General features: G+C 34.8%; 1 protein-coding gene and 1 long non-coding RNA gene across 4 annotated transcripts in view; one reads left to right on the forward strand and one right to left on the reverse strand.

The window, feature by feature from the left end:
* LOC114347035 (227 kDa spindle- and centromere-associated protein-like) overlaps window positions 1-26,542 on the forward strand; it is a 1,075,867-nt gene that overhangs the window by 378,121 nt on the left and 671,204 nt on the right. For all 3 annotated transcript variants that reach the window (XM_050641832.1, XM_050641834.1, XM_050641833.1), the window contains 2 exons: window positions 4,188-4,331; window positions 4,416-4,707. In XM_050641832.1, the coding sequence (XP_050497789.1) occupies window positions 4,188-4,331; window positions 4,416-4,707 (436 nt within the window). The remainder of the gene's footprint in view (window positions 1-4,187; window positions 4,332-4,415; window positions 4,708-26,542) is intronic.
* Window positions 10,385-10,871, reverse strand: LOC126878973 (uncharacterized). Its single transcript, XR_007695915.1, has 2 exons — window positions 10,771-10,871; window positions 10,385-10,558 (listed from the first exon to the last, which is right to left on the reverse strand). It is a non-coding gene; the product is annotated as an uncharacterized LOC126878973 (long non-coding RNA).

Consider the following 26,542-nt stretch of genomic DNA (forward strand, 5'->3'; position numbering starts at 1 on the left):
TTGTAGCAAAATATTGGGATAAAAAATCGCTGCCAGAGACTCCATCGACTTTATTTGTAAAACTTTTCATAATTGCAAATTCCTGTGTCAATGTTATCTTCTCTGAATCATATAAAATATAATATTTCTAGGTCACACAATAAAGTTCCGCTTGTGAATACAGTTTTTCCCGTAACACCTTGCAATCTTATCCGTCTGCTTTTGTTTATGTCCGTGTATTAGTTATCTAAACATTCTTTAAATAAAACGCTGACTGTTGCGCCAATGTCAATTAATAATTTTTTGCGTTTTCCTCTGTAATAAACATTAATATAATTTAATCCACTTGCTGTGGAATTATCTGCCTCCATTCGATGGGCCACGAAAAAATCTACTCCTTGTATTGTGCTTGTGTGTGGCTGCTCCTCGCAGGGCTGCTCATGTGTTGCGAAATATGCTCCTGATGAATTTCTGTTGCTGGGGTTTCTACCTTGCGACCAATTATTATTATTTCTCCCTCGTTGAACATGTCCTGTTCCTCTGTTTCTTTGAGACCTACCTCTGTTATGATATTGTCTCATTTCGTTTCCATTAGTATTCCTATTATTATATGTCTTGTTACCTTCTTTTCTTCTGTCAAAACTATTTTTGTATCCGTTTGTGGTATTTCTTCTTCCGCCTCTATGTGGTTTATTCAAGTGGTACATTCCAGCAGTTTCCGTTCGAGTTAGCGGTTCTTCGTTCTTTGCGCTTGTGATCGCTTCCGCTAAGGTGCTAAAGTTCTTGGTTTTCATTATTGTCTTTATCTCGTCATTTTTTAAAATGTTAGTAAACACGCTTATTGTGCTTTTTTCGTTTAATTTGGCCAGCACTTTCTCTGCATCTCTGTTTCCATCTGCTTGTGCTATTGTTAATTTGGCCATGGGGTCCTCTAAACTTCTTCCACATTTTTCCATTGGCCTATTCACTTGTTTCGCTGAGTTGATCTCCGCTGACAGAACAGGGATAGATGGTTTTACTATAAACTTTTCTTTAATATCGGTTATTAGTGAAGCGTTTGAGTCGTAACTAGTTTTCAGTCGTAATTTTGCTGCTTGCGTTAGTTTCACCTTCAGCAGGTACTTTGTTAATTTCGGTTTTCCCTCATCAAAAAATTCATCGTACAGTTCAATTGCGTCTGTGAATGCTCTAATTGATTCTTCGGTGTTCCCTATGTGAGGGATCAGGTTCCCTGCTGTTTTCAGTTCGAATTTCTCTCTCATCTTGTCGTTGTTATGTTCAACTTGTCTTTTCCGTAGTTCTATTTGGACCTTTTCGATTTTTTCTCCAATTTTTGCAATAATATCTGCAATAAATTTGTCTTCTGCTGCCTTACAGCTGTCAACTTTGTATACTTTATGCACCATCCTAAACTGTTCCGTGATAGTTCTGAGTTTTTCCACCCATTTATCTGTGATTAGCTTATTTTTCCTTCGTTGTATAGTGTCTTTTGTGAGATTCCTATGTCATATAGTTATATCTTCCCGAATAGGTTGAAATCTTTCCTAGAACATAAATTCGGCTTGGCCTGACTACGTTACTCAATAGTATAAGGCCTAGTGTTTCGAAGTTCAATTACTTCGTAAAGCTTATCATTGCCGTTAAATATATCAAATATAACAAAATATAACATATAAAATATTATAATAAAATATAAATGTAGGTAAAATAAAAGGATCAATAATATTGGATAAACGTCAATATTTAAAATGTGAGTAAATTAGTAAGATTATTTCATTCATAGGAGATTCTGACCAATAGAAAGCTACAGAAATTTAAATTAAATCGATAATTTTTGATAATTTCCCGTCGTCAAGTATATTACGTCAGATGCCCTTCGTTGCTACGAAAAAATACATTCAGTGACATTAATGACAATTAATGTTTTAAAAATTATAAAAGTGATGACTTTCAACCGTCAAATTAATATTTATAACAACTGTTTGTTTAATTGTACTACTTTGTACTTACATAAATAAATTACAATAAAATTTTGGTTTTGAACAGTTTTTTTCATGAAATAATCGCAACAAATTGCACTCGATCTCTAAAATTAATATAGAATTTTAGAGCTCTTGTGCAGTTACTACTGAAAATTAAAAAAAAAATCAAAATATCAATATAAAAATTAAATAAAAAGTAGTCATCAAACTTACTTCAAAAGTAGTCAAACTGTATTGTATTAAAAAGAAAAATACTCACGAATATGGGCACATGTGTCTATGTGTTTGGTCCTGGATTCTGAGCGTCTAACCTCAGCATCTCCATAGACTTAGGTATTTCCTGTCGGATGTGGCGTCGAAGCTGCTTCTTCCATCATCGATACAGTATCCATCCAACGATGATTAGGGCCAGGCTGAACGACACAATTCCCAAAATTCCAGGGATTCTCTGTTCCTCTGTTTCTTTGTTCTGGTTGTTTCCCATCTTAAGTGTAGAGCTGCATACCTCAATCTATATGCGAATCAGAAAACTCCATTCTTTAACTTAAGGCCGGATCGCCATGTGACTTTGGGGGTTGCAAGACGAAGACACTACCCCGAACAAACAAACTTAAACTTTTTCCAGAAACTGTATTTTTATATAATTAAATGTACAATTAAATTACGTAGAACTTGAAATAGGTCAGGGACAACCCATTACCCCGGTAACTAGATCCTCTGACTACGCGCGAGAGAGTGTAACAACGACAACATCTCAGTTACACGACTTTCCTATTTATATCTGTTATAGTTAAAAACAGTGCCAATATGTATTACCATATATGGTGAGGTACTATAAGTGTAGTAAGAATGACGTGTGCTTTCTTTGCAGTCTTTCAAATGAGTTCAATACTTTGAACTTTGCTACTGTCGTAATAAATTATACAAATTGCAATTATAATATATATTATGACCTAATTTTTATAACAAAGGAATTAGGAAAATTCCGTGAGGGTTGTCGTGTACCATCACATGTTGAACGACTCAGGCTGCTCTGGATCGTGAATAAGTTTTAGGTTCATGCTTTTAGCCCATTTTTCTAGTTCTTCGCCGTTATAATCTGTTTCGTTATAACCGCAAGCGACACTGTGACAGTTGAAGGCACCCAGTACGAATTTGATTTTCTGTGATTGAAAGTTATTCAGTTCCTCAAAAGCAAAGTCAGCGTTTGGTGGTTTGTAGACTGACTGTACAGGAGTTCATCTCCACTGTAAGGAGCTCGATGTCATTTTGATCTGTTAGAGATGTGGAAACTACGTCGATATCTGGTCTGACGAAGACTGCGCTACCATATTGGTCGTGTGGTCTCTCCAGTATAAGCTTCATACCCCGAATCCTTGGTCTGCGGCTTGCAGTACCTCTATGGGTTTCTTGAACCAGTAGAACATCGACACCATGTTCTCTGCACATATTAGACAATAGGTCTTCTTTATCTGCTGATAATCCTTCAATATTAATTGAGGTCGTCATCAAAAATGGCCTTGATGAAGACCGTTTTGATTCCGATTGTATCTGTGTTGTTGGTGCACTGGTGTTGAAAGGATTAGACGACATTACTCGTTTCCAGGGGACGCCCGATTGTGTTCACAAGTGATCACAATCTACGTGGAGTCTCCTTTCACGTCCCCCAGTTGCTGATAAACACCAGTCTGATTTTTGCATGAGAGTTTAATGAAATGGTAACAAATCAATTGGAAGTTCTGTCCGACAAAATACATGGAACGTTTTCGTAGTCTGACGTTCCAAATTTTTAACCTGTGACATAATTAAAACTTCCCCTGTTCCAGTGTTCCCATACATCAAAGTTTGTCCGACTAGAAACCGTTAAGCTATTAACAAATTTTCAGCTTGCTATTAATCAACTTGTTTTTGGTACGCTAGATCCAGGTCTATAATTCGGAAAGCTAGTTTCAAACCCAAGACTCGCTCTCCGGCAACCATCTAGCTGCCGTTCGCAGTATATCCATTGGTGACCCTTCTAGCAACATATGTTCATTGGTGACCTTATATTTTCTTACTACTTCCTGCAAATCGGTGGAGAAAAGATTTTAATTTCATTTTTTTTGTATTAATTTCGTCCCAATTATAATTTGTAAAAAAAATTGACGCCGTAGGTATGAATCAGATACTATCCTTTTTCAAAAATCAAGAAATAAAAAAACTTATTGTTTGTTTACATATTTATAGGTAGAAACTCGGGGCCTAGAGAAGGAAGTAACATTTCTTCCAATTACATAATTCACCAAAGTTCGAACCTTTCAAATGATCCGAAATTGTCACCATTAATAAAAAGGAGTTCTACTTCTCCATCACCTTCTATATCTAGTACAGGTAAGGCAACATCGAGTTTCAGATATTATTATTTCCAAAGTTTATAATGTTCATTCCATGACTAAATTCAATTTATTCCAATAGGTGTACAGGAGATAACAGCAATTCCAGACGATTACCTAAATCAGTCTTCCGTTCTGAAACATTTAGCCAAAGAAGTAAAGGTGCCTTCTTCCCCAGTAGGTACTGCTTTAGAATCAAATCTTGAGAATCTCGTACTCTTCGAATTAAATGCCCTTCCTTCACCTCCGGATTATCTAAAATGGTCTGAGAAGTCTCCTCTACAACGGAAAGTCGAGAATAGAAATAAAATAAATGTTGAGAAACTAACTTTGTCTAAGTCACAGCCGGATCTATCGACGGTCGGTGTTATTAAGTAAGTAAAGTACCTATTTATAATTTGAGTTAGTATGAGAAGACACGTTACTGACGGAAATCATGTGTATCCGTTGAGAGGGTTGACATGGCGGGGATATGGCATTTCGACAGTGCTTAGACAACTGTCTAGTGACGTTAGTAATTTCTTTTTTGGGAAGTTCAGTTGCTAGTCGTGACTGGAAATTACTACACAACCAAACATAAACCTTACGCCAATCAATATTTATTTATTTACACCATTATAATGTATTGATAACAAATGAGAAAATTATTTATTGTACAAAATAAAAATATTTTGTAGAAATGAACTCCACAAAATTTTATGAGATTAGTATACACTCCCACTATTTCTAATAATTCTTCTTTTTTTAATGAAACATTAATGATTGGTTTCTGAAACGCCAATTATTGTAAAATTACATGATCATATCGTATCATGTAAATCGATGATCTGACATACGATTTGGTATCGATACTATCACAATCGCCTGCTATCCTTCAAAATTTCAATTATATTAACCTATAAATCCAAACTTGTATCTTTTGATTCTAAAGGTGCATCATTCTCTCTTATGTACTGTCACTTTTCTTTGGAGTAAGAATTGAACGAGAGCATTTTAAAAATGAGCCTAGATAATTTCAAAAAGGATAAAACGCATGAAATTTATGTGAGGAGAGTTGTAGATATAAAACAGTTTTTTATGATCTATAATATTTTATGCTCGTATTTTTATTTTTTGTCTATATATTGACTTGTTGTATATATTTTTAATTTATTTAACTGCTGTTTTATTGTTTTCAAAGCTAGCTGCTATAATTTCTCACACGTTTACCTCTTATTTACATCGCTATAATCATTACTTTGTGCTTTGTAGCTCTATGAGTCTAGAATCGTTATTATCTTACATTTTTAAAAGAAAAAAAAAATATAAATTATAAAATCAAATATAAAAAAATGTCCGAGATATCCATGTTCTGCCAGTTAAATAAATATTTTAAATTATTTCTTCCATAAAAACATCTTATTTTTATTGAATTTATCTTATTTATAGATCTGTTATTTGACCATTTTTTCTCGGTATTTTTTAATTACAGTAATTAAAAAACTAAAAAAAACTCTTAACAGCCCGTTAATCGACGGATAATGTCAGATTAGCTAACAGTCCATTTTGACCGTCGTTTGACAGGCGAAACTGGTTAATCGACCTTTCGGAGACTCAAAACACTTATGATCGGCTGTTTACTAACGATTAATCGTTTGTCAGGTGATCGATTGTTGTTAAAACTAGTTTGATTGACATTTCTGACGCATTTAATATATTGTTAATCGTTGATTACAGAATATTTGAGATGATCATTCTTTCGGAAACCGGGCGTATGTTGATTTGAGCATATAGTGTGAGGTATGAATTTTTGTGTTGTATGTTTCCTATTCCGAATGTGTCAAAGTGAATTTTGGCAGAGCCGATTCACTATAATTCACTTTTCAGTGATTCACTTTTGATTGATACATTAGCAGAATATTTGGCGTTGGATGTGAGAGAATGAAATAATTGACGATATAATAGAATAGAAATATGCTTTATTGTCACTGAAAATTTTTACAATTTTATCGACAAAGCTTACATACAGTCAAAAGAAAAATAATATCAATAATAACAACTACAATTTACTAAAATTTGATAAATCGTCAAAATACAGTATATAAGATATAAAAGCAAAGACAAAAACAATTTATTGCAAAATTTATATAAATTGCAAATTTGCAAATTGAACATACTTACAACAAATAAAATACAACATTAGGAACTGACAAGTTTAAGCTACTACGTATGAAACCCAATTTTCTTAGTTATTCATTAAGAAATTCTTCTATTGAATAATATGGTCTTTTAGATAAATAGGCTTTTGTCATTTTACGGAACTTTGGGAAAGCTGTTGCAGATTTAAGTTGTAAAGGGAGATGGTTGTAAAGTTTTTTTGCGGAATATAATATAGATTTCTTTGGTGAAGTAAAGATGATTGGGCCTTGCTGGAAAGACATGAAGGTGTTTACGAATTAAACAAACCTTTTCTAGAATATATAAAGATGGAATTGTTAAAATTCCTTGATCTCTGAAGTAACTTCTGCAATGTGTAGATTTTCTGAGGCCAAACAGATATCTTATTGCTCTTTTTTGCAATTTAAAAATAACATCAAATTGAGCAGCTGTACTAGAACCCCAAAAAGGAAGACCATATCGAAGATGAGACTCGAACAACGAAAAATATGTTATTTTAGAAGATGTTAAATTGAGTTCCCTTTAGACAGATCTTATTGCATAGCAAGCTGAGGCGAGTTTCTTACTTAACGAATCGATATGAAGGGACCATTTGAGGTTGCTGTCTAAAAAAATACCAAGAAATTTTACAGAATCAACGGTACTGATCTGGCTGTTATTAAGAGGCAAAGGTTGAAGAGCTCCTTTATAGGATAATGCTACTGTTTTATCTACGTTAAAAGAGAGTAAATTAGAATCAGACCAGGTCTTTATCGTCAGTAGATCGGAAGTTATAGTTTCATGAAGAGATCATCAGCAAAAAGAAAAATTTTCACATCGATTTTTAAATTAGTGATGTCGTTTATAAAGATAAGGAACAGAAGAGGACAAAATACTGAACATTGTGGTACTTCACATACAATGTTTTTGAGACTAGAGTCAGTATCATTTGCTCTAACTAGTTGTTTCCTATTATTCAAGTAGGATTGGAACCAATTCAAAGAAATACCTCGAATTCCATAGAAATTTAGTTTTTTAATCAAGATGTCGTGATTTACACAATCAAAAGCTTTGGCATAGTCACAGAAAACAGTGGCAGTAAAAAGATTATTGTTTAGTGATTGGTACACCTCATGTAGTACAGAAAACATGGCATCAGTGGTACATTTATTAGTTAAAAAGCCGAATTTATTTTGTGATAAAATGTTGTTATCAACGATAAAGGACATAAGTCGAGTTTTAATGAGTCCCTCAATAATTTTGGAGAGTACCGGTAGTAAGGCAATAGGTGTATAGTTGACAATACGATATGACAACACTGACATATTTTAAGTTTACTTTGTGAATGTCAAATATATCTTGGATTATGTTCATTGTCCTAAAGTAGACACAACTAAACTAGATTTATGTATTGTATCAAAAGATTTTCTCATTTCATAGAGTGTTTTTAGCAAATTTCTAGTACTGTATTGATACATTAGCACAAAATTAATAGCTACATTTTCTCTTGGTTTTGTAAATGACATATAAAGCATACATATACAAACGTCCCCCAAATCTCGAGAGAGTACCACGTGATCCAATTATAATTATTATATTTGAGGCTCCAATCGGATTGAGCCGAACGATATGACGGTACACCAGAAAGATTCAAAAGGAATTATCATCTTTAGTATTTCTTCTTGTACGTGTGTTTGGTTGGTTGCACCTCACTTGTTTCGTTATAGGTTAAGGCAATTATCCATTAATAAGGTGCCACGTCGAATCATAATAGGGGGCACGGAGAATAGAGTAGAGTATTCTTTTTTATTGAAATATTCATACAGTTTAACAATATTGTCTAATTCATCTAATTCATCCTTCAGAAAAATTGTACTACTAAATGCATTGCCAATGTGGTCTAGGTTTAATTTCATCATCATCATCATCTTGGTGCTACAGCCCTTAGAGGGCCTCGACCTTCTCAAGCTTTCTACGCCATTCTGTTCTGTCCCTTGCTTGCATTTTCCAGTTGCCGACTCCGATCTTCTCGGCATCCTGTGTTACCCCGTCCATCCACCTCAGCTTTGGTCTACCCCGTCTTCTCATTCCCACGGGTTGCGCTGTTAGAATCTTTTTTATCATGTTCGATTCAGGGGCCCGAGCTACATGTCCTGCCCACTGCAGGCGGTTTCGCTTAATTATAGTGATAATATCTTTTCCACCAAACGTATGCTTGTAGATATTCTGCAGTTCAAAGTTATATCTACGCCTCCATATTCCGTTCTCACAGACCGCTCCGAATATCTTACGTAACACCTTTCTTTCAAAAATCGATAGAGCGGATTCATCTGTTTTAGTTAGCGTCCATGCCTCTGATCCATATGTGAGAACGGGGACTATCAATGTTTTATACAGCCTTATACGAGTTTTTGGAGACAGACGTTTGTTAGCTAAGTACTTTGATGGACTATGATAACACCTGTTTGCAATTATTATTCGTCTTTTTATTTCCCCTGATGTGTTATTATTGGGGTTAACCGATGTCCCTAGATATATGAACTCTTTGACCGCTTCGAAGGTTTGGTCATTGATGATTAGATCTGCGTCAACATTTCCAGCTCTTGTGTTTTTGTAGTCGCCATGAATTTTGTTTTATTTCGATTTATATGTAACCCCATTCGTTCTGCTGCTGCTACTAGCTCGGTTAGGATTTCCGCAGTTCTCGCTCTGGTTCTTGTTATAATGTCCACGTCGTCAGCATATGCTAGAATTTGGACAGATCTATTGAATATTGTTCCCCTGCTATCTATATTAGCGTCTCGTACGACTTTTTCTAATGCTACATTAAAAAGTTGACATGCCAGCGCATCTCCCTGCCTTAACCCCCTATGTATTTCAAATGGGGTTGACCAGTCGTTTTGAATTTTTACTGCTATCATCTTCGCCATTGTCACTTTTATCATACATATGAGTCTTTTTGGAATTCCTAACTCATTCATAGCGTTGTAGAGACTTGGTCTTAATACACTGTCATAAGCAGCTTTAAAATCGACAAAAATATGGTACATATCTGTTAAACTCTTGCGCTTTTTCCAGGATCTGTCGTAGTGTAAAGATCTGGTTAATGGTTAAACGTCCACGCCTGAATCCTGCCTGATATTCTAGGTTTAATTTGAGATAGGATAATGTGCCGTACTCAGATAAGACATACCCAAGTAAAAATAAAACATTCGTGCACGATGGTCATTGTAAAGTTCTTCAGTTCATGTTCGGTTGATAAACGCCTACTTTGATTGTGGTTGTTTCTATTTCGTCTTTTTATTACACTAGCCGTCACTAATGATAATTATAATACGGTTTAACTATAAACATCAATATAATAAGTTAACATCAATCTTATTGGCGAGAGTTTTTATTGTGAATCTCACCCCACCGTGGCCAAAAAGGGGTTAATTATTGGGCAGTACGAAATCGGGCCCAACAACTATTAATGCAAAAGGTGTATAAACACTTCTAGATAAGGCTAATACGAAATTGGGCCCAGAGATGTTAGCAGGTAGAAGGAAATGTGTAAATATGTTGAAATTATTATTTAGTTTCTCTGTTTCATTCAAGTAGTGTACTTGTTGTTTTGTACTGTTAAATATGTCGCAGTTGAGTGAAATGATAAGTGAAATGGGTAAAATATTAGTTATTCATGAAAATTATAAATTTTGTAGTGGATTTTGAAAAATCCATACATAATGCAGTAAATAATGTTTGGCCAGAATCGAAGTTAATAGGCTGTAGATTTCATCTAACCCAAGCTTGGTGGCGAAAAATACAACAATTGGGATTAACAAACGACTATAAGGACAAAAGTTCAGAAATTGGAAAGTGGCTAAGATATTGTTTTGGACTATTATTTTTAGAACCGGAAAAAGTAATCGACACGTTTGTTTTCGAATTATGTCCATTTCAACCGGAAAGTGAAAAAGTTGTAAAATTTGCGGATTATTTAGTGGAAAGTTATATAAGTGAAGGGTCATTATTTCCACCTGGACTCTGGGCTGCAAATGTTGCTGAACTAAATCGTACAACAAATGCCTGCGAATCATTTCATTCGCACTTAAATAATTCATTTTATCAAAATCATCCCTCATTGTATATTTTCGTCGATGTTATTTTACAATGTCAAACTGAAACTTACATCAAGATTAGTAGTGTTAACATTCCATTAGTGTATCTAAAAAAGGCATATCTATTTAAAAGACCAAATTTGTAAATACCAACAAAAATCCATAAGTACCCTTGAGTATGTAAAGTTAGTGTCATTCTACTATTCCTGATTATGTTAATAATAAATTATATACATACATTTTTGTTTATGAATTACTACCTGTAATATTAGTTGTAGATTTTTTTTAAACAATAAGTAACTAAAAATGGTATACATTTTTATTTTATATTAATAAATAACTTCTTTATTAACAAAGTACAATGTTTTTTTATGTATTTATCGTCTGGGCCGAACTTCGTATATACCTTTGCATAGAAATTTTGGTCCTGGGCCCAATTTCGTACACATTAACGGTTTGTTACCTGACTCTGGGCCCAATTTCGAATCGCCAAATTATTCCCTTTTGCCTAATTGGACATCGGTGAATATTTTGGGACCACACGCAATGTCCGAAAAAAGAGAATCTTGTCCTTCGATATGAATACAAGTGAACTTTAGGGCAACTGGTTTTAAGATTTATTTGGTCTGGTTTTAAAGTTACTAATAAACACGAAAGGGTTGTGCAGAGTAGAAAAATAAAAATATTAAGCGACAAAACATTTATTAACATAGCAACGAATTTAACAAATTCGCGACTTTGCGGTTAAATTGTCTTAACAGCGAAATAGGAGTCTTTATTATACACATTAATTTCCGTGTTGACAATTAGCGAGAGAGATTTTTTAACTTATTGCGAACGGGAGAACAACCACACACGAACAGAAGTGTTCATCCGCTGAGAACCACAAAGAGACTGCTCAGATTTTATTCTAAAACTACATAATATTTTTTTGGTTTCATGAGGGTATAGGGTAAACGCCACTCCACAAAAGAATGTCCACACACAAGCCACCCGTTGGATTTTCACGCCTACCTCTCAACATGGCAACACCATAATGTTAAATTACTAAGTGTTTCGTCTATTTATTTGTAAAATTGTTTGTCCTAAATGTTAATTTAAGTAATTTTGACTACACCGGTACACACGGAAAATAATACACTTGGTTGTGTGAGTTTTTATGCCTTCACTGTACACCAATTCCAATGTTGGTTTTTTTCACTCTGGCATTCTTCATGGGAACTTTTTTTATATCGATGCTTACAAGCTCATCCAACAACTTGCCTGATGATGTTTAAGAGATTAAACGAAATATTGCGAGCTCGTTCAAAAGAGTACACTTTGGCTTTCATTTCCAGCTGCATACCCAATATACAGTGAGCACGTAAAGGTTGGAATAAATTCATTTTCTCAAAAATGGACGATTTTGGAAAAAAATCCCGAAACAGGTCAATTTTTATTTTTAAATTACGACTTTTTGGTATATATATCATACTAGTGACGTCACCCATTTGGGCGTGATGACGTCATCGATGATTTTTTTAAATGAGAATAGGGGTCGCGTGATAGCTCATTTGAAAGGTAATTCAATTATCTATTCAGTAATATAAACATTAACATCATTATTTATACACGGTGTCAAAAAAAATTTTTTTGAATTAAATTTATTGACATAAAAAGAAGAATGTGTGTAATTTATTTAATTCAAAAACATTTTACTGTTCTCAGAAAATAGAAAAAAATGTTTATTTGAAAAAAAAAATCATTGCTTTTCGCCTAAATTAAATGCTCAAATTGTCAAGAGGCAGGTGGGTGGCTGCTTTAATATTGAATTTGCAAAAAACAAGATTTATTTGTCAAATAAACATTTTTTCCTGTTTTATGATAGCAGTAAAATGTATTTTGAATTAAATACATTACACAGATTCTTTTTTTAGGCCAATAAATTTAATTAAAAAAAATTTTTTGGACACCCTGCATAAATATTTATGTTAATGTTTATATTACTGAATAGAAAATTGAATTACCTTTCAAATGAGCTATAACACGACCCCTATTCTAATTTAAAAAAAATTATCGATGACGTCATCACGCCCAAATGGGTGACGTCACTAGTATGATATATATGCCAAAAAGTCGTAATTTGAAAATAAAAATCGACCTGTTTCGGGATTTTTTTCCAAAGTTGTCCATTCTAGAGAAAATGAATTTATTCCAACCTTTACGTGCTTTCTGTATATATATATTATATATATATATATATATATATATATATATATATATATATATATATATATATATATATATATATATTGTTTGAGTTAGATTCTTGAACCTTAATATATTTTATTAATTTGGTTTCTTGGGTTTAGGTTCATAAAAGAAGAGATGGCTATGATGTTATGTCATATTTATTCGACGTTTCGGCTGGATATCCATGCCTTTTTCAAGAATTATTATTACATGACTAAAAAAACAATTCATCAACGATATAATACTAAAATTTAATAAAAGATTTTGACTTTTGCATGCAAAGTTGGTGGTGAAACAGAAATACATAAATAGATAAATATACGTCACAAAATAAAACAATGGTAAAAAATAGGAATACACCCACTAGTCATTACGTTTAAATTAAAATGTGTCAAAATTAGTGTGATGTTTTATTGATGTTTGAAACATCAATTAAATAATTAATTGATTTCGCATCATGGGCGTGCTAAATTTTCTTTTGTATAGTTCAAATTAAGTTAAAATAAATTTGGTTTAAATTTTGGACATCCTTCTTGTCATTTATGGCATTGTTGTTCTTTTTTATTTCTATAGACTCCAGGAGCTCCCTCTTTTTTTTGTTATGTTCGGTTTTTAAGATTTTGGTGTTGTCAAAATCAAATTTATGTTTCTTCTCGTTTTCGTGTTTTGTGAGGGCCGTTGAGTTATTTTTGTCGTATTTGTGCGAACGTATTCTTGAGTTGAGTAGCTGGCTGGTTTGTCCAATGTATACCCCATCGCAATATGTGCAAGGGATTTCATATACCACGTGCGATTTTTTTAATTGAGGGGTTTTTGTTTTTAGTTGTGTGAAATTCCTTTTCAGTAGATTGTACCCTTTATGAGCAACTGTGATGTTGTGCTTAGATAGAAGATTTGCAAGCTGTTCTGATAACCCCTTTATATAAGGAAGAGATGTGTAATTCTTCTTTACCTTGTTAGTTTTGTTGTTATTCTGGTTATTGTAGATAACAACAAAACTAACAAGGTAAAGAAGAATTACACATCTCTTCCTTATATAAAGGGGTTATCAGAACAGCTTGCAAATCTTCTATCTAAGCACAACATCACAGTTGCTCATGAAGGGTACAATCTACTGAAAAGGAATTTCACACAACTAAAAACAAAAACCCCTCAATTAAAAAAATCGCACGTGGTATATGAAATCCCTTGCACAGATTGCGATGGGGTATACATTGTGTAACGATTAGTTATTACCATCGTTACTAAAATATTTATTCCAATAGTAACTAGGTATGCAACCAACTTTACAGACAATTGTATTGAAAGTTGCAGTTGATCGACGACAAAATTGGTAACTTTTGGGGAATTCAGAACCTAGAAGTTGGTTTGTGTGTCGATACGGCTTCCGGCTGACGTGATTGTCATTGAAGAAGGGGCTATTCGTCACTTCAATCTCGGCTGTTGTTGAAAGCAGACCCATCCGCCATCACGCCAGTGGCCATTACAGAGAATATAAAATTTTAGTTGAAATGTTTGAATAGAATATACGTTTACGTGGGAAGAAGTTGTTTTGTTCTTGGTTGTTAAGTGGTTTTGAAAAGAAGAGGTTTTTTTTTGTTTTCCAACACCTTTTTGAAGAGTAATGGGTATGTATTAAAAAAATGATGTTTTTTTCCTTAAATAAAAAAAATAACCCTGTTATTCATTTCAAATATCTTACATATATTATCTTTAAATGAATTGTTATTCTTCAATCATCAGATTTGCAATACTTCAATACCATCGCACTTATTTTTTTTCTACAGAGAAAAGAATTCCTTCTAACTATATACTTCCAGTTCAAAATCAGTTTGGAATTAATGACCATTCTCCTTCTCTCCTTTATATAACTCCATAAAGTAATCTTAATTACCAGATTCATATTTACTTGTTCAAATACTTCCTTATATTCGTTTAAAAAGGCTCTTTCCAGTCAAGGATAATCAAGGTCAATGACTTCAAGCATGGACGTCAAACTCAATTTTTACTTAGATTTTTTCTCTGTCAAGTTCTGATAAGGTGATACACCTTTTTGCAGAGGCCCTGTTTCTTTTGTGGTCAAGGCAATCAGCTGATCAAGGTTTGTTTTTTTAGCCACTGGTGGAGATCAAGATTAAGTCAATCCTTTTTTTTGGATATGGAATAGAGGATCATTTTGAGTTCTTTTGGCATTGGATGAATTTTATTTTTTTGTTTTTTTTGGAGATAGACAGTTTTCCCGGTGCTAGGAAGTACCTCCTTGTCGCACACATCGTCGTACCTTCTGGTTGGTGAGAAGTACTCCCCCTAAGGTAGAGGAAACCTGGAATATACCAGCGCATCAACTTAACCGGAGTTTGGAGAAGCCACAGGCCTACTGTTTGTAGAAACGACAGGTTTTATTATTAAAATTTACATTTTCAATTCTTTTTCATAACATATTTCAACTTTAACATTTTTAATAACATATATAATCTTAATAATCATATAAATTCATTTTTCTAAAATCAATTAACGTAATCATAATCAATATTTTTCTTTTCCACAACTTTTATATGTCATTTTCATTATTGTATTAGCATTTTATTTTATTTAAAATAGTCCGGAGACCATAACCTATCTGGTAAGATACTGTGCACACTATCTCGGGTTATTATCACAATATATCAGTATTGTCCGGTGTGTCATTCCGATCAGATGTGGGATTGTCAACCAATATTGTAATCCTCCTTAATAAGTTTTTGTACACCCATATTTAGATCCATTAACTGTCTTAGTATAATAAATTCAATATATTTGCTTTTCTTTACTGTAATATCTGTGTAATAGACAGGAGCGTACTAGCTTAGTACGTCAGGTGGTTAGCTAGTTTGTATAAAATTGTATATAGGGGTTATAGGTATTTTTTTTCATTAAATTTGTTGGTTGTACATATATGTTTTATTATCCTACCATTTTAATAGTATTAGTTAGGTACAGCAATATAGGTCACGTGGAGAAGAAAATATTCAATTCTTCCCTGGCGCTCAACACTACTTCTGAATATCTTCTTGATCAATAGTTCTTTTCTTTTCATTACTCGTTATATTAATTTATTTTCTTTATCATTCAAGTATTTCAGTAGGTACCGTCTTACTAGGGCGTGCAAATACGGCCTGATCCTCCCCTGAGCCCTACTGTTTAGTCTCTTCAATTTCCAGCTAGCCTAGTTTGAGGAAACTTCCATAAATAAGTAATTACCCTTTAAAGCTATATCTATTCTGCCACAACAAAACCCCGGTTTTTGTTACAATTGGACAAACCAGCCAGCTACTCAACTCAAGAATACGTTCGCACAAATACGACAAAAATAACTCAACGGCCCTCACAAAACACGAAAACGAGAAGAAACATAAATTTGATTTTGACAACACCAAAATCTTAAAAACCGAACATAACAAAAAAAAGAGGGAGCTCCTGGAGTCTATAGAAATAAAAAAGAACAACAATGCCATAAATGACAAGAAGGATGTCCAAAATTTAAACCAAATTTATTTTAACTTAATTTGAACTATACAAAAGAAAATTTAGCACGCCCATGATGCGAAATCTTAATTATTTAATTGATGTTTCAAACATCGATAAAACATCACACTAATTTTGACACATTTTAATTTAAACGTAATGACTAGTGGGTGTATTCCTATTTTTTACCATTGTTTTATTTTGTGACGTATATTTATCTATTTATGTATTTCTGTTTCACCACCAACTTTGCATGCAGGGTAAGTCAAAATCTTTTATTAAATTTTAGTATTATATCGTTGATGAATTGTTTTTTTAGTCATGTAATAATAATTCTTGAAAAAGGCATGGATATCCAGCCGAAACGTCGAATAAATATGACATAACATCATAGCCATCTCTTCTTTTATGAACCTGAACCCAAGAAACCAAATTAATAATATATATATATATATATATATATATATATATATATATATATATATATATATATATATATATATATATATATATATATATATATATATATATATATATATATATATATATATGTTACACTTGAAGTTTCCGCGGGAGCTATATGTGCTTTCTGTTGTTTTCCGGGTTTGACTCCGCGTTGAATAATTTTGGTTTTGATAAAAACCATTATTTTGACGACGTTTCGGCAAGATCTCACTTGCCATTGTCAAGTCAGGTAGTTCCGCTTCTCGCTGCTGCTTGAAGTAAACTGAATTTTTACTCACGATACCGTCGCTTATGTAGTTGATCCTGATGCTGCTTGCCCTGCGCGAACTCTGGCTCTTGTTATTGGTCCGGTGTAGGTTGCAGTCGTCGGCGGGCTGTTACGCGTGGATGTTGCGGCCTGATTTATTTTGGTCTTTTTCTTCAATACCGTTTTCCAAGTTGTAGGAAGCCGTTGCGCATCATCTCTTTGGTTTAAGCCGTTGGGATTTCTTTCAATTTCTATCGATTCTCTGATTTCCCGTTTTCTTTTTATTTCGATGTTAGCTAACATCGTTGTTTGGTTCAGGTTTATTGTGTGTCCTGTATTTGCGACATGTTGAGCCAGGGATGACGTGGTTTCTCCCCTTTCGATAGCATTTCGGTGTTCTTCTCGTCTTACCTGGATTCTTCGGTTGGTCTGTCCAATGTACGACTTTCCACAATCCCCACACGGAATCTCGTATACACCTTGGCTTTCTAACGATATTTTGGTCTTTGGTGTTGGTAAAATAGTTGAGATCTTTCTGTCCGTATTAAATATCGTTTCTATGTTGTGTTTTCTCAGCACTCTCCCTATTTTCTCTGTCGTACCCTTGACATATGGCAGAATGGTTTTGCCGATCGGCTTATTGTCTTCTGTAGGGTCCTTATCTCTTCTTCGAGCATTTTGAGCTTTTTCGATGTTGTATGTTGAGAAGCCGTTTTTTCTTAACGCTGTTTTCACGTTATGCATTTCTTCATTTTGATGTTCTTGGTCTGTCAGTCTTTCGGATCTTGTAATCAAGATTTTGATGACTGAATGCAATTGTGCAGGATGGTGGTGTGAAGCAGCATTTAGATATCTATCGGTATGTGTCGGTTTCCGATACACTGTATGGCCTATGTGTCCGTCTTGTTTCTTTATTATTAACACATCTAAGAATGGAATTTGATCGTTTTCTTCCAGTTCCATGGTAAACTGAATTTTATGGTGGATATTGTTGATGTGTTCTAAAAAAGCCTTTAGTTTTTCTTCTCCGTGGGTCCAGATAATAAAAGTGTCATCCACGTATCTAAGCCACAGTTTGGGTTTGTATTCAGCTGTTTCTATTGCCCGCTGTTCTATTTCCTTCATAAACAAGTTCGCTATTACTGGTGACAGTGGAGAACCCATCGGTGCTCCCTCAATTTGTTTATATCTTTGTTCCTTATAGATGAAATAAGTGTTATTTAAACAGTGTTTGGTTAGGTTTAGTGTATCCGGTGATATTGGATACTTTTTGCTTATGATGTCCAGTGATTCATCTACAGGAACATTCGTGAAAAGTGAGACAACATCGAAGCTGACTAGCAAATGTCCCGGCTCAAGAGTCACACCTTTTATACGCTCGATGAAGTGGCTCGCGTTCTTGACGTAAGAATCCGCTTCTTCCGCGTATGGTTGCAGCTGTTGGGCCAGAAATTTCGCCAGCGGTTGTAAGGGAGATCCGATGGAACTCACAATTGGTCGCAGTGGTAATCCTGCCTTGTGTACCTTGGGTAGGCCGTAAAATTTTGGGCATCTAGATGACTTCTCTCTAGGTATGAGATGGACCTGTTGTTCTTTATTGATATTTGAGGCTTTGATCTTGGCTTTTGTTATTTTCTCTAGATAGGTTGTCGGGTCTGACGAGATGCTTTGATATGTTGTATCATTTAAGATGTCGTTTATTTTTGTTTCGTAGTCTTGAATATTCATCACTACCGTAGCGTTGCCTTTGTCAGCTGGAAGCACGATGATTTCTTTGTTGTTCTTCAAATTATGTAAGGCTTCTTTCTCTTCCCGTGTTAAATTTCTTTTTGGTGGTTTAGCTGTTCTTAATATTTTTGATACGTCTTGGCGTATGATCTCGGCTGTTTCTGCTGGGAGATTAGTAATTGTAGTCTCTACCTCAGTAATGATGTTTTCTACGGGAATGTATGTAGGTGCAACAGCAAAATTGAAACCTTTTGCAAGAACACTATTCGTGGCTTCATCCAGTGTCAGATTTGAAAAGTTATATACTAAATTGTTTCTTTCTATTTGTGGATTTTCTTTCTTTTTTGGCCGCTGTTGTAGTAACAAATTTTCAAACTTTTTAATTTGTTTGGTCTTAGTGAGATCAGCATCTGTTTCTGCTCGAAAGTTTGTCAGTTGTTCAAAGAAATTCCATAATGTTGGATGGATTGTGTTACTTAGTTTAAGATGCAGCTGTAATGATTCTGCATTCATTTTGTCGATGTCTCGTCTGGTATCATGGATTGCCTCTCTAATAAGCGCCAGGCTTGCTCTTCTTAAGATGTTTTTAGTTTTATAGTTGTTTTTGTGAAAAGTGAGCTTCATACAAGTCGGTATAATGCTTTCGTCACGGCAGCGTTCTAAAAACGTAAGGTTGCATAACAACGTCCCTCGTTTCGATCGTAGTTTTTCGTATCTTCTGATGTCTGGTAGAATTTCCTCCCCGTAGAGGTTAATTATGTTACACTTGAAGTTTCCGCGGGAGCTATATGTGCTTTCTGTTGTTTTCCGGGTTTGACTCCGCGTTGAATAATTTTGGTTTTGATAAAAACCATTATTTTGACGACGTTTCGGCAAGATCTCACTTGCCATTGTCAAGTCAGGTAGTTCCGCTTCTCAACTATTTTACCAACACCAAAGACCAAAATATCGTTAGAAAGCCAAGGTGTATACGAGATTCCGTGTGGGGATTGTGGAAAGTCGTACATTGGACAGACCAACCGAAGAATCCAGGTAAGACGAGAAGAACACCGAAATGCTATCGAAAGGGGAGAAACCACGTCATCCCTGGCTCAACATGTCGCAAATACAGGACACACAATAAACCTGAACCAAACAACGATGTTAGCTAACATCGAAATAAAAAGAAAACGGGAAATCAGAGAATCGATAGAAATTGAAAGAAATCCCAACGGCTTAAACCAAAGAGATGATGCGCAACGGCTTCCTACAACTTGGAAAACGGTATTGAAGAAAAAGACCAAAATAAATCAGGCCGCAACATCCACGCGTAACAGCCCGCCGACGACTGCAACCTACACCGGACCAATAACAAGAGCCAGAGTTCGCGCAGGGCAAGCAGCATCAGGATCAACTACATAAGCGACGGTATCGTGAGTAAAAATTCAGTTTACTTCAAGCAGCAGCGAGAAGCGGAACTACCTGACTTGACAATGGCAAGTGAGATCTTGCCGAAACGTCGTCAAAATAATGGTTTTTCTCAAAACCAAAATTATTCAACGCGGAGTCAAACCCGGAAAACAACAGAAAGCACATATAGCTCCCGCGGAAACTTCAAGTGTAACATAATTAACCTCTACGGGGAGGAAATTCTACCAGACATCAGAAGATACGAAAAACTACGATCGAAACGAAGGACGTTGGAAGGACTTCCTTCGAAACGAAGGAAGCTCACTTTTCACAAAAACAACTATAAAACTAAAAACATCTTAAGAAGAGCAAGCCTGGCGCTTATTAGAGAGGCAATCCATGATACCAGACGAGACATCGACAAAATGAATGCAGAATCATTACAGCTGCATCTTAAACTAAGTAACACAATCCATCCAACATTATGGAATTTCTTTGAACAACTGACAAACTTTCGAGCAGAAACAGATGCTGATCTCACTAAGACCAAACAAATTAAAAAGTTTGAAAATTTGTTACTACAACAGCGGCCAAAAAAGAAAGAAAATCCACAAATAGAAACAAACAATTTAGTATATAACTTTTCAAATCTGACACTGGATGAAGCCACGAATAGTGTTCTTGCAAAAGGTTTCAATTTTGCTGTTGCACCTACATACATTCCCGTAGAAAACATCATTACTGAGGTAGAGACTACAATTACTAATCTCCCAGCAGAAACAGCCGAGATCATACGCCAAGACGTATCAAAAATATTAAGAACAGCTAAACCACCAAAAAGAAATTTAACACGGGAAGAGAAAGAAGCCTTACATAATTTGAAGAACAACAAAGAAATCATCGTGCTTCCAGCTGACAAAGGCAACGCTACGGTAGTGATGAATATTCAAGACTACGAAACAAAAATAAACGACATCTTAAATGATACAACATATCAAAGCATCTCGTCAGACCCGACAACCTATCTAGAGAAAATAACAAAAGCCAAGATCAAAGCCTCAAATATCAATAAAGAACAACAGGTCCATCTCATACCTAGAGAGAAGTCATCTAGATGCCCAAAATTTTACGGCCTACCCAAGGTACACAAGGCAGGATTACCACTGCGACCAATTGTGAGTTCCATCGGATCTCCCTTACAACCGCTGGCGAAATTTCTGGCCCAACAGCTGCAACCATACGCGGAAGAAGCGGATTCTTACGTCAAGAACGCGAGCCACTTCATCGAGCGTATAAAAGGTGTGACTCTTGAGCCGGGACATTTGCTAGTCAGCTTCGATGTTGTCTCACTTTTCACGAATGTTCCTGTAGATGAATCACTGGACATCATAAGCAAAAAGTATCCAATATCACCGGATACACTAAACCTAACCAAACACTGTTTAAATAACACTTATTTCATCTATAAGGAACAAAGATATAAACAAATTGAGGGAGCACCGATGGGTTCTCCACTGTCACCAGTAATAGCGAACTTGTTTATGAAGGAAATAGAACAGCGGGCAATAGAAACAGCTGAATACAAACCCAAACTGTGGCTTAGATACGTGGATGACACTTTTATTATCTGGACCCACGGAGAAGAAAAACTAAAGGCTTTTTTAGAACACATCAACAATATCCACCATAAAATTCAGTTTACCATGGAACTGGAAGAAAACGATCAAATTCCATTCTTAGATGTGTTAATAATAAAGAAACAAGACGGACACATAGGCCATACAGTGTATCGGAAACCGACACATACCGATAGATATCTAAATGCTGCTTCACACCACCATCCTGCACAATTGCATTCAGTCATCAAAACCTTGATTACAAGATCCGAAAGACTGACAGACCAAGAACATCAAAATGAAGAAATGCATAACGTGAAAACAGCGTTAAGAAAAAACGGCTTCTCAACATACAACATCGAAAAAGCTCAAAATGCTCGAAGAAGAGATAAGGACCCTACAGAAGACAATAAGCCGATCGGCAAAACCATTCTGCCATATGTGAAGGGTACGACAGAGAAAATAGGGAGAGTGCTGAGAAAACACAACATAGAAACGATATTTAATACGGACAGAAAGATCTCAACTATTTTACCAACACCAAAGACCAAAATATCGTTAGAAAGCCAAGGTGTATACGAGATTCCGTGTGGGGATTGTGGAAAGTCGTACATTGGACAGACCAACCGAAGAATCCAGGTAAGACGAGAAGAACACCGAAATGCTATCGAAAGGGGAGAAACCACGTCATCCCTGGCTCAACATGTCGCAAATACAGGAAACACAATAAACCTGAACCAAACAACGATGTTAGCTAACATCGAAATAAAAAGAAAACGGGAAATCAGAGAATCGATAGAAATTGAAAGAAATCCCAACGGCTTAAACCAAAGAGATGATGCGCAACGGCTTCCTACAACTTGGAAAACGGTATTGAAGAAAAAGACCAAAATAAATCAGGCCGCAACATCCACGCGTAACAGCCCGCCGACGACTGCAACCTACACCGGACCAATAACAAGAGCCAGAGTTCGCGCAGGGCAAGCAGCATCAGGATCAACTACATAAGCGACGGTATCGTGAGTAAAAATTTAGTTTACTTCAAGCAGCAGCGAGAAGCGGAACTACCTGACTTGACAACGGCAAGTGAGATCTTGCCGAAACGTCGTCAAAATAATGGTTTTTATCAAAACCAAAATTATTCAACGCGGAGTCAAACCCGGAAAACAACAGAAAGCACATATATATATATATATATATATATATATATATATATATATATATATATATATATATATATATATATAAAATAGATGAAATAGAGAATGTGGAAAAATCCCCTTACGAACAATTCACACATCCACCATTTCGGGCTGGGAAAAATTTTTCGAATAGAATCAAAGATCCAAACACCAGTTCTTAGAAATGTGTTTCGCCCTCTTCAACCTCTCTGGGCTCGTCGGTAAAGACAAGAGGTTGAATATCTTTAGACACATTCTAATCAAAAAACAACATTCGAGACCTAGACATAGAAGGTGCGTAAGTCTACGGCAAATCCGACAATGACAGTCTCAAGTTTTAATTCCCTAATTACTTAAAGTAAGTAAAATATATGTTTAAAAACATAAGATGTAGATCTTTGAAACACACTCAGTGAACCAAAGATCCAAGGTTATTGGTTTAACGACCACTCGTACGAAATCAAATAGATGAAATAGAGAATGTGGAAAAATATATATATATATATATATATATATATATATATATATATAAAATATATATATATATATATATTTTACATACCAAATAAATGGTGTAAGATCACATCGTTAAATCCTCCGTATATCAATGGGTACCAATAGAATAGACTAGTTTCGCGATGCCTCGCTGGTCAGTATTCGGCTAGGTACGAATTGATACACCGACGACTCAACGATGTGTCTTCATATTTCGCACCTCAGGTGCCGAGCTACAAAAGTGCCATCTACTCTGATGACCAAGAAGGTCATATATATATATATATATATATATATATATATATATATATATATATAAATCACAAGTATTCAACTAGTGAATGCAGAGGTTTACTCGGTCATTTAGGTTGGCAAATAAAAAAAAAAGAAGTCGGCTACTTCATTGGTTTAATGGAAGACGTTTCGCTTTATATTTCTAAAGCTTCATCAGTTCTCTAAAATACAAAAGATGACAAAGAGTTTATAAGAAAGTCTATACATAATGTGTTTGTAGTCTATAACTTACAACTCAATATGTAGATTTTTTTCAGATGTTGTGTGAACTGTACAATTTATTCAACATTTGGAACTAACTTAAACAAAAAAAAAAACTGTGTAATTATTAATGTAACACAACCACCATGTATTTCCAAGTCAAAAAAACACAAATATTTCCGCTATACAAATCCACCCATCCAAATAATTTTTTCATGACCCCGTAGAAGTTCAAAATGTGTGTCTCAACCACCGCGCCGCTGTTGATTGGAATTTGGTGACATATGGCCCTTGAAAATTTTTCGTTAGCGTAGCCTGCAATCAATCAGTGCATCAGTGCTTTGTTTGTCTTCTTTTGAGAAAGATCATTAAATGAAGGCAAATGTTCGATTTAAGTCTTCGTATCTTCGAATATGAACACTAATAATTACACAGTTTTTTTTGTTTAAGTTAGTTCCAAATGTTAAATAAATTGTACAGTTCACACATCTTAAAAAAATCTACATATTGAGTTGTAAGTTATAGACTATAAACATATTATGTATAGACTTTCTTATAAACTCTTTGTCATCTTTTGTATTTTAGAGAACTGATGAAGCTTTAGAAATATAAAGCGAAACGTCTTCCATTAAACCAATGAAGTAGCCGACTTCTTTTTTTTTATTTGCCAACCTAAATGACCGAGTAAACCTCTGCATTCACTAGTTGAATACTTTTGATTTATAAATTGACGGTCGCATTATTTACAATATATATATATATATATATATATATATATATATATATATATATATATATATATATATATATATATATATATATATATATATATATATATATATATATATATATATATATATATATATATATATATATATATATATATATATATATATATATATATATAAGCAGTTAGGTAATATTGACTGACACTATGTAAAATCTATTCAAATTTGGCGCCACTTTATTGCTAAAACTAATATTTTACAAATTACTTATATCCATAAATTCTATAATAAGTACGCAGATAAGAAATAATAAAAAACTAGTTATTAGCAACTTAAAATAAAATATAATAAACAGATACAAATGTCTTTCTGACATACTAAATTTCAAATTAAATTGTCAAATTATTTTTCTCTTTTTAAATGATCTAAAATTAAGGCATTGTAGAAGATTAGAAATTAGATTAAGAATTTTATATATTTTTTTGTTATGTACGCCAAAAATTTAATGGATTAACCTCACGTTGTAAGTTTTTTATGCTTTTATATACAATATTTTTTATCGTCTTAATTTCATTGTATTTACTAAAACTTTTTTAGCATATCTTGAAGAAGCAAATAAATTTTGCGAAAGCTTGATAATAACTAAGAGTTTTACTTATCCTGCCCCCTGAAATTTATGACTGCAACCTCAAAATTAACAAGATTTATATATATATATATATATATATATATATATATATATATATATATAAATATATATATATATATATATATAGATATATTTATATATATATATATATATATATATATATATATATATATATATATATATATATATATATATATATATGTTCGGAAAGATTTCCGCGGTCAGGTAAATGAAAATTACTAAGTTCTCGGGAAGAACCGCGTTGAGAATTTATAACTCGACGTTTCGGCACCCTTTTTGGAGCCATTATCAAGAGGGGTATGGTTCCGTTCGAGTTCGGGGTCTCAATCTGCCTACTCCCCTCACTCGTGACGTACCAGTAGTGTCTTGTTCTCTAGGAGAACGGTCAAGCGGCACTGAGGTCTCAATCTGCCTACTCCTCAGTGTCGAGTGACGACCTGTCTTCGCCTGTGTAGCTCCTTTTATACTCTCAGTGCGCGCGGGAACTGTATGCGCGGGAGAGGCCTGAGTGGGATCGACTGACGTGGGGATTCGCCGAAGCAGCGGTCGCCATGTTGCCGGCAGTCTTTTGGCGTCATCGCGTGTGTTTAGGCTGTGAGGGCGTTTTTCAATTTCGATGGCTTCACGGATGATTCTCGATTTTAAGGAGCGGACAGGGGCGATGGTTTTTGCTTTCTCGAAATCTATTTGGTGACCTGTCTGAATATGATGTTGGGCAAGGGCTGAAGTAGTGTCGGAATGTTTTACAGATATGGAATGTTCGTAGATACGGTTTTGGATTCGTCGGTTTGTCTGTCCTATGTATGTCCTTGGGCAACTGGAACAAGGTATCTCGTAGACACCATGGTCTTCATTGGGGATTTGGTCCGTAAAAGACCAAATCCCCAATGAAGACCATGGTGTCTACGAGATACCTTGTTCCAGTTGCCCAAGGACATACATAGGACAGACAAACCGACGAATCCAAAACCGTATCTACGAACATTCCATATCTGTAAAACATTCCGACACTACTTCAGCCCTTGCCCAACATCATATTCAGACAGGTCACCAAATAGATTTCGAGAAAGCAAAAACCATCGCCCCTGTCCGCTCCTTAAAATCGAGAATCATCCGTGAAGCCATCGAAATTGAAAAACGCCCTCACAGCCTAAACACACGCGATGACGCCAAAAGACTGCCGGCAACATGGCGACCGCTGCTTCGGCGAATCCCCACGTCAG

This window comes from Diabrotica virgifera, chromosome 1 (genome assembly GCF_917563875.1).
Source record: "Diabrotica virgifera virgifera chromosome 1, PGI_DIABVI_V3a".
Taxonomy (NCBI): Eukaryota; Metazoa; Arthropoda; class Insecta; order Coleoptera; family Chrysomelidae; genus Diabrotica; species Diabrotica virgifera.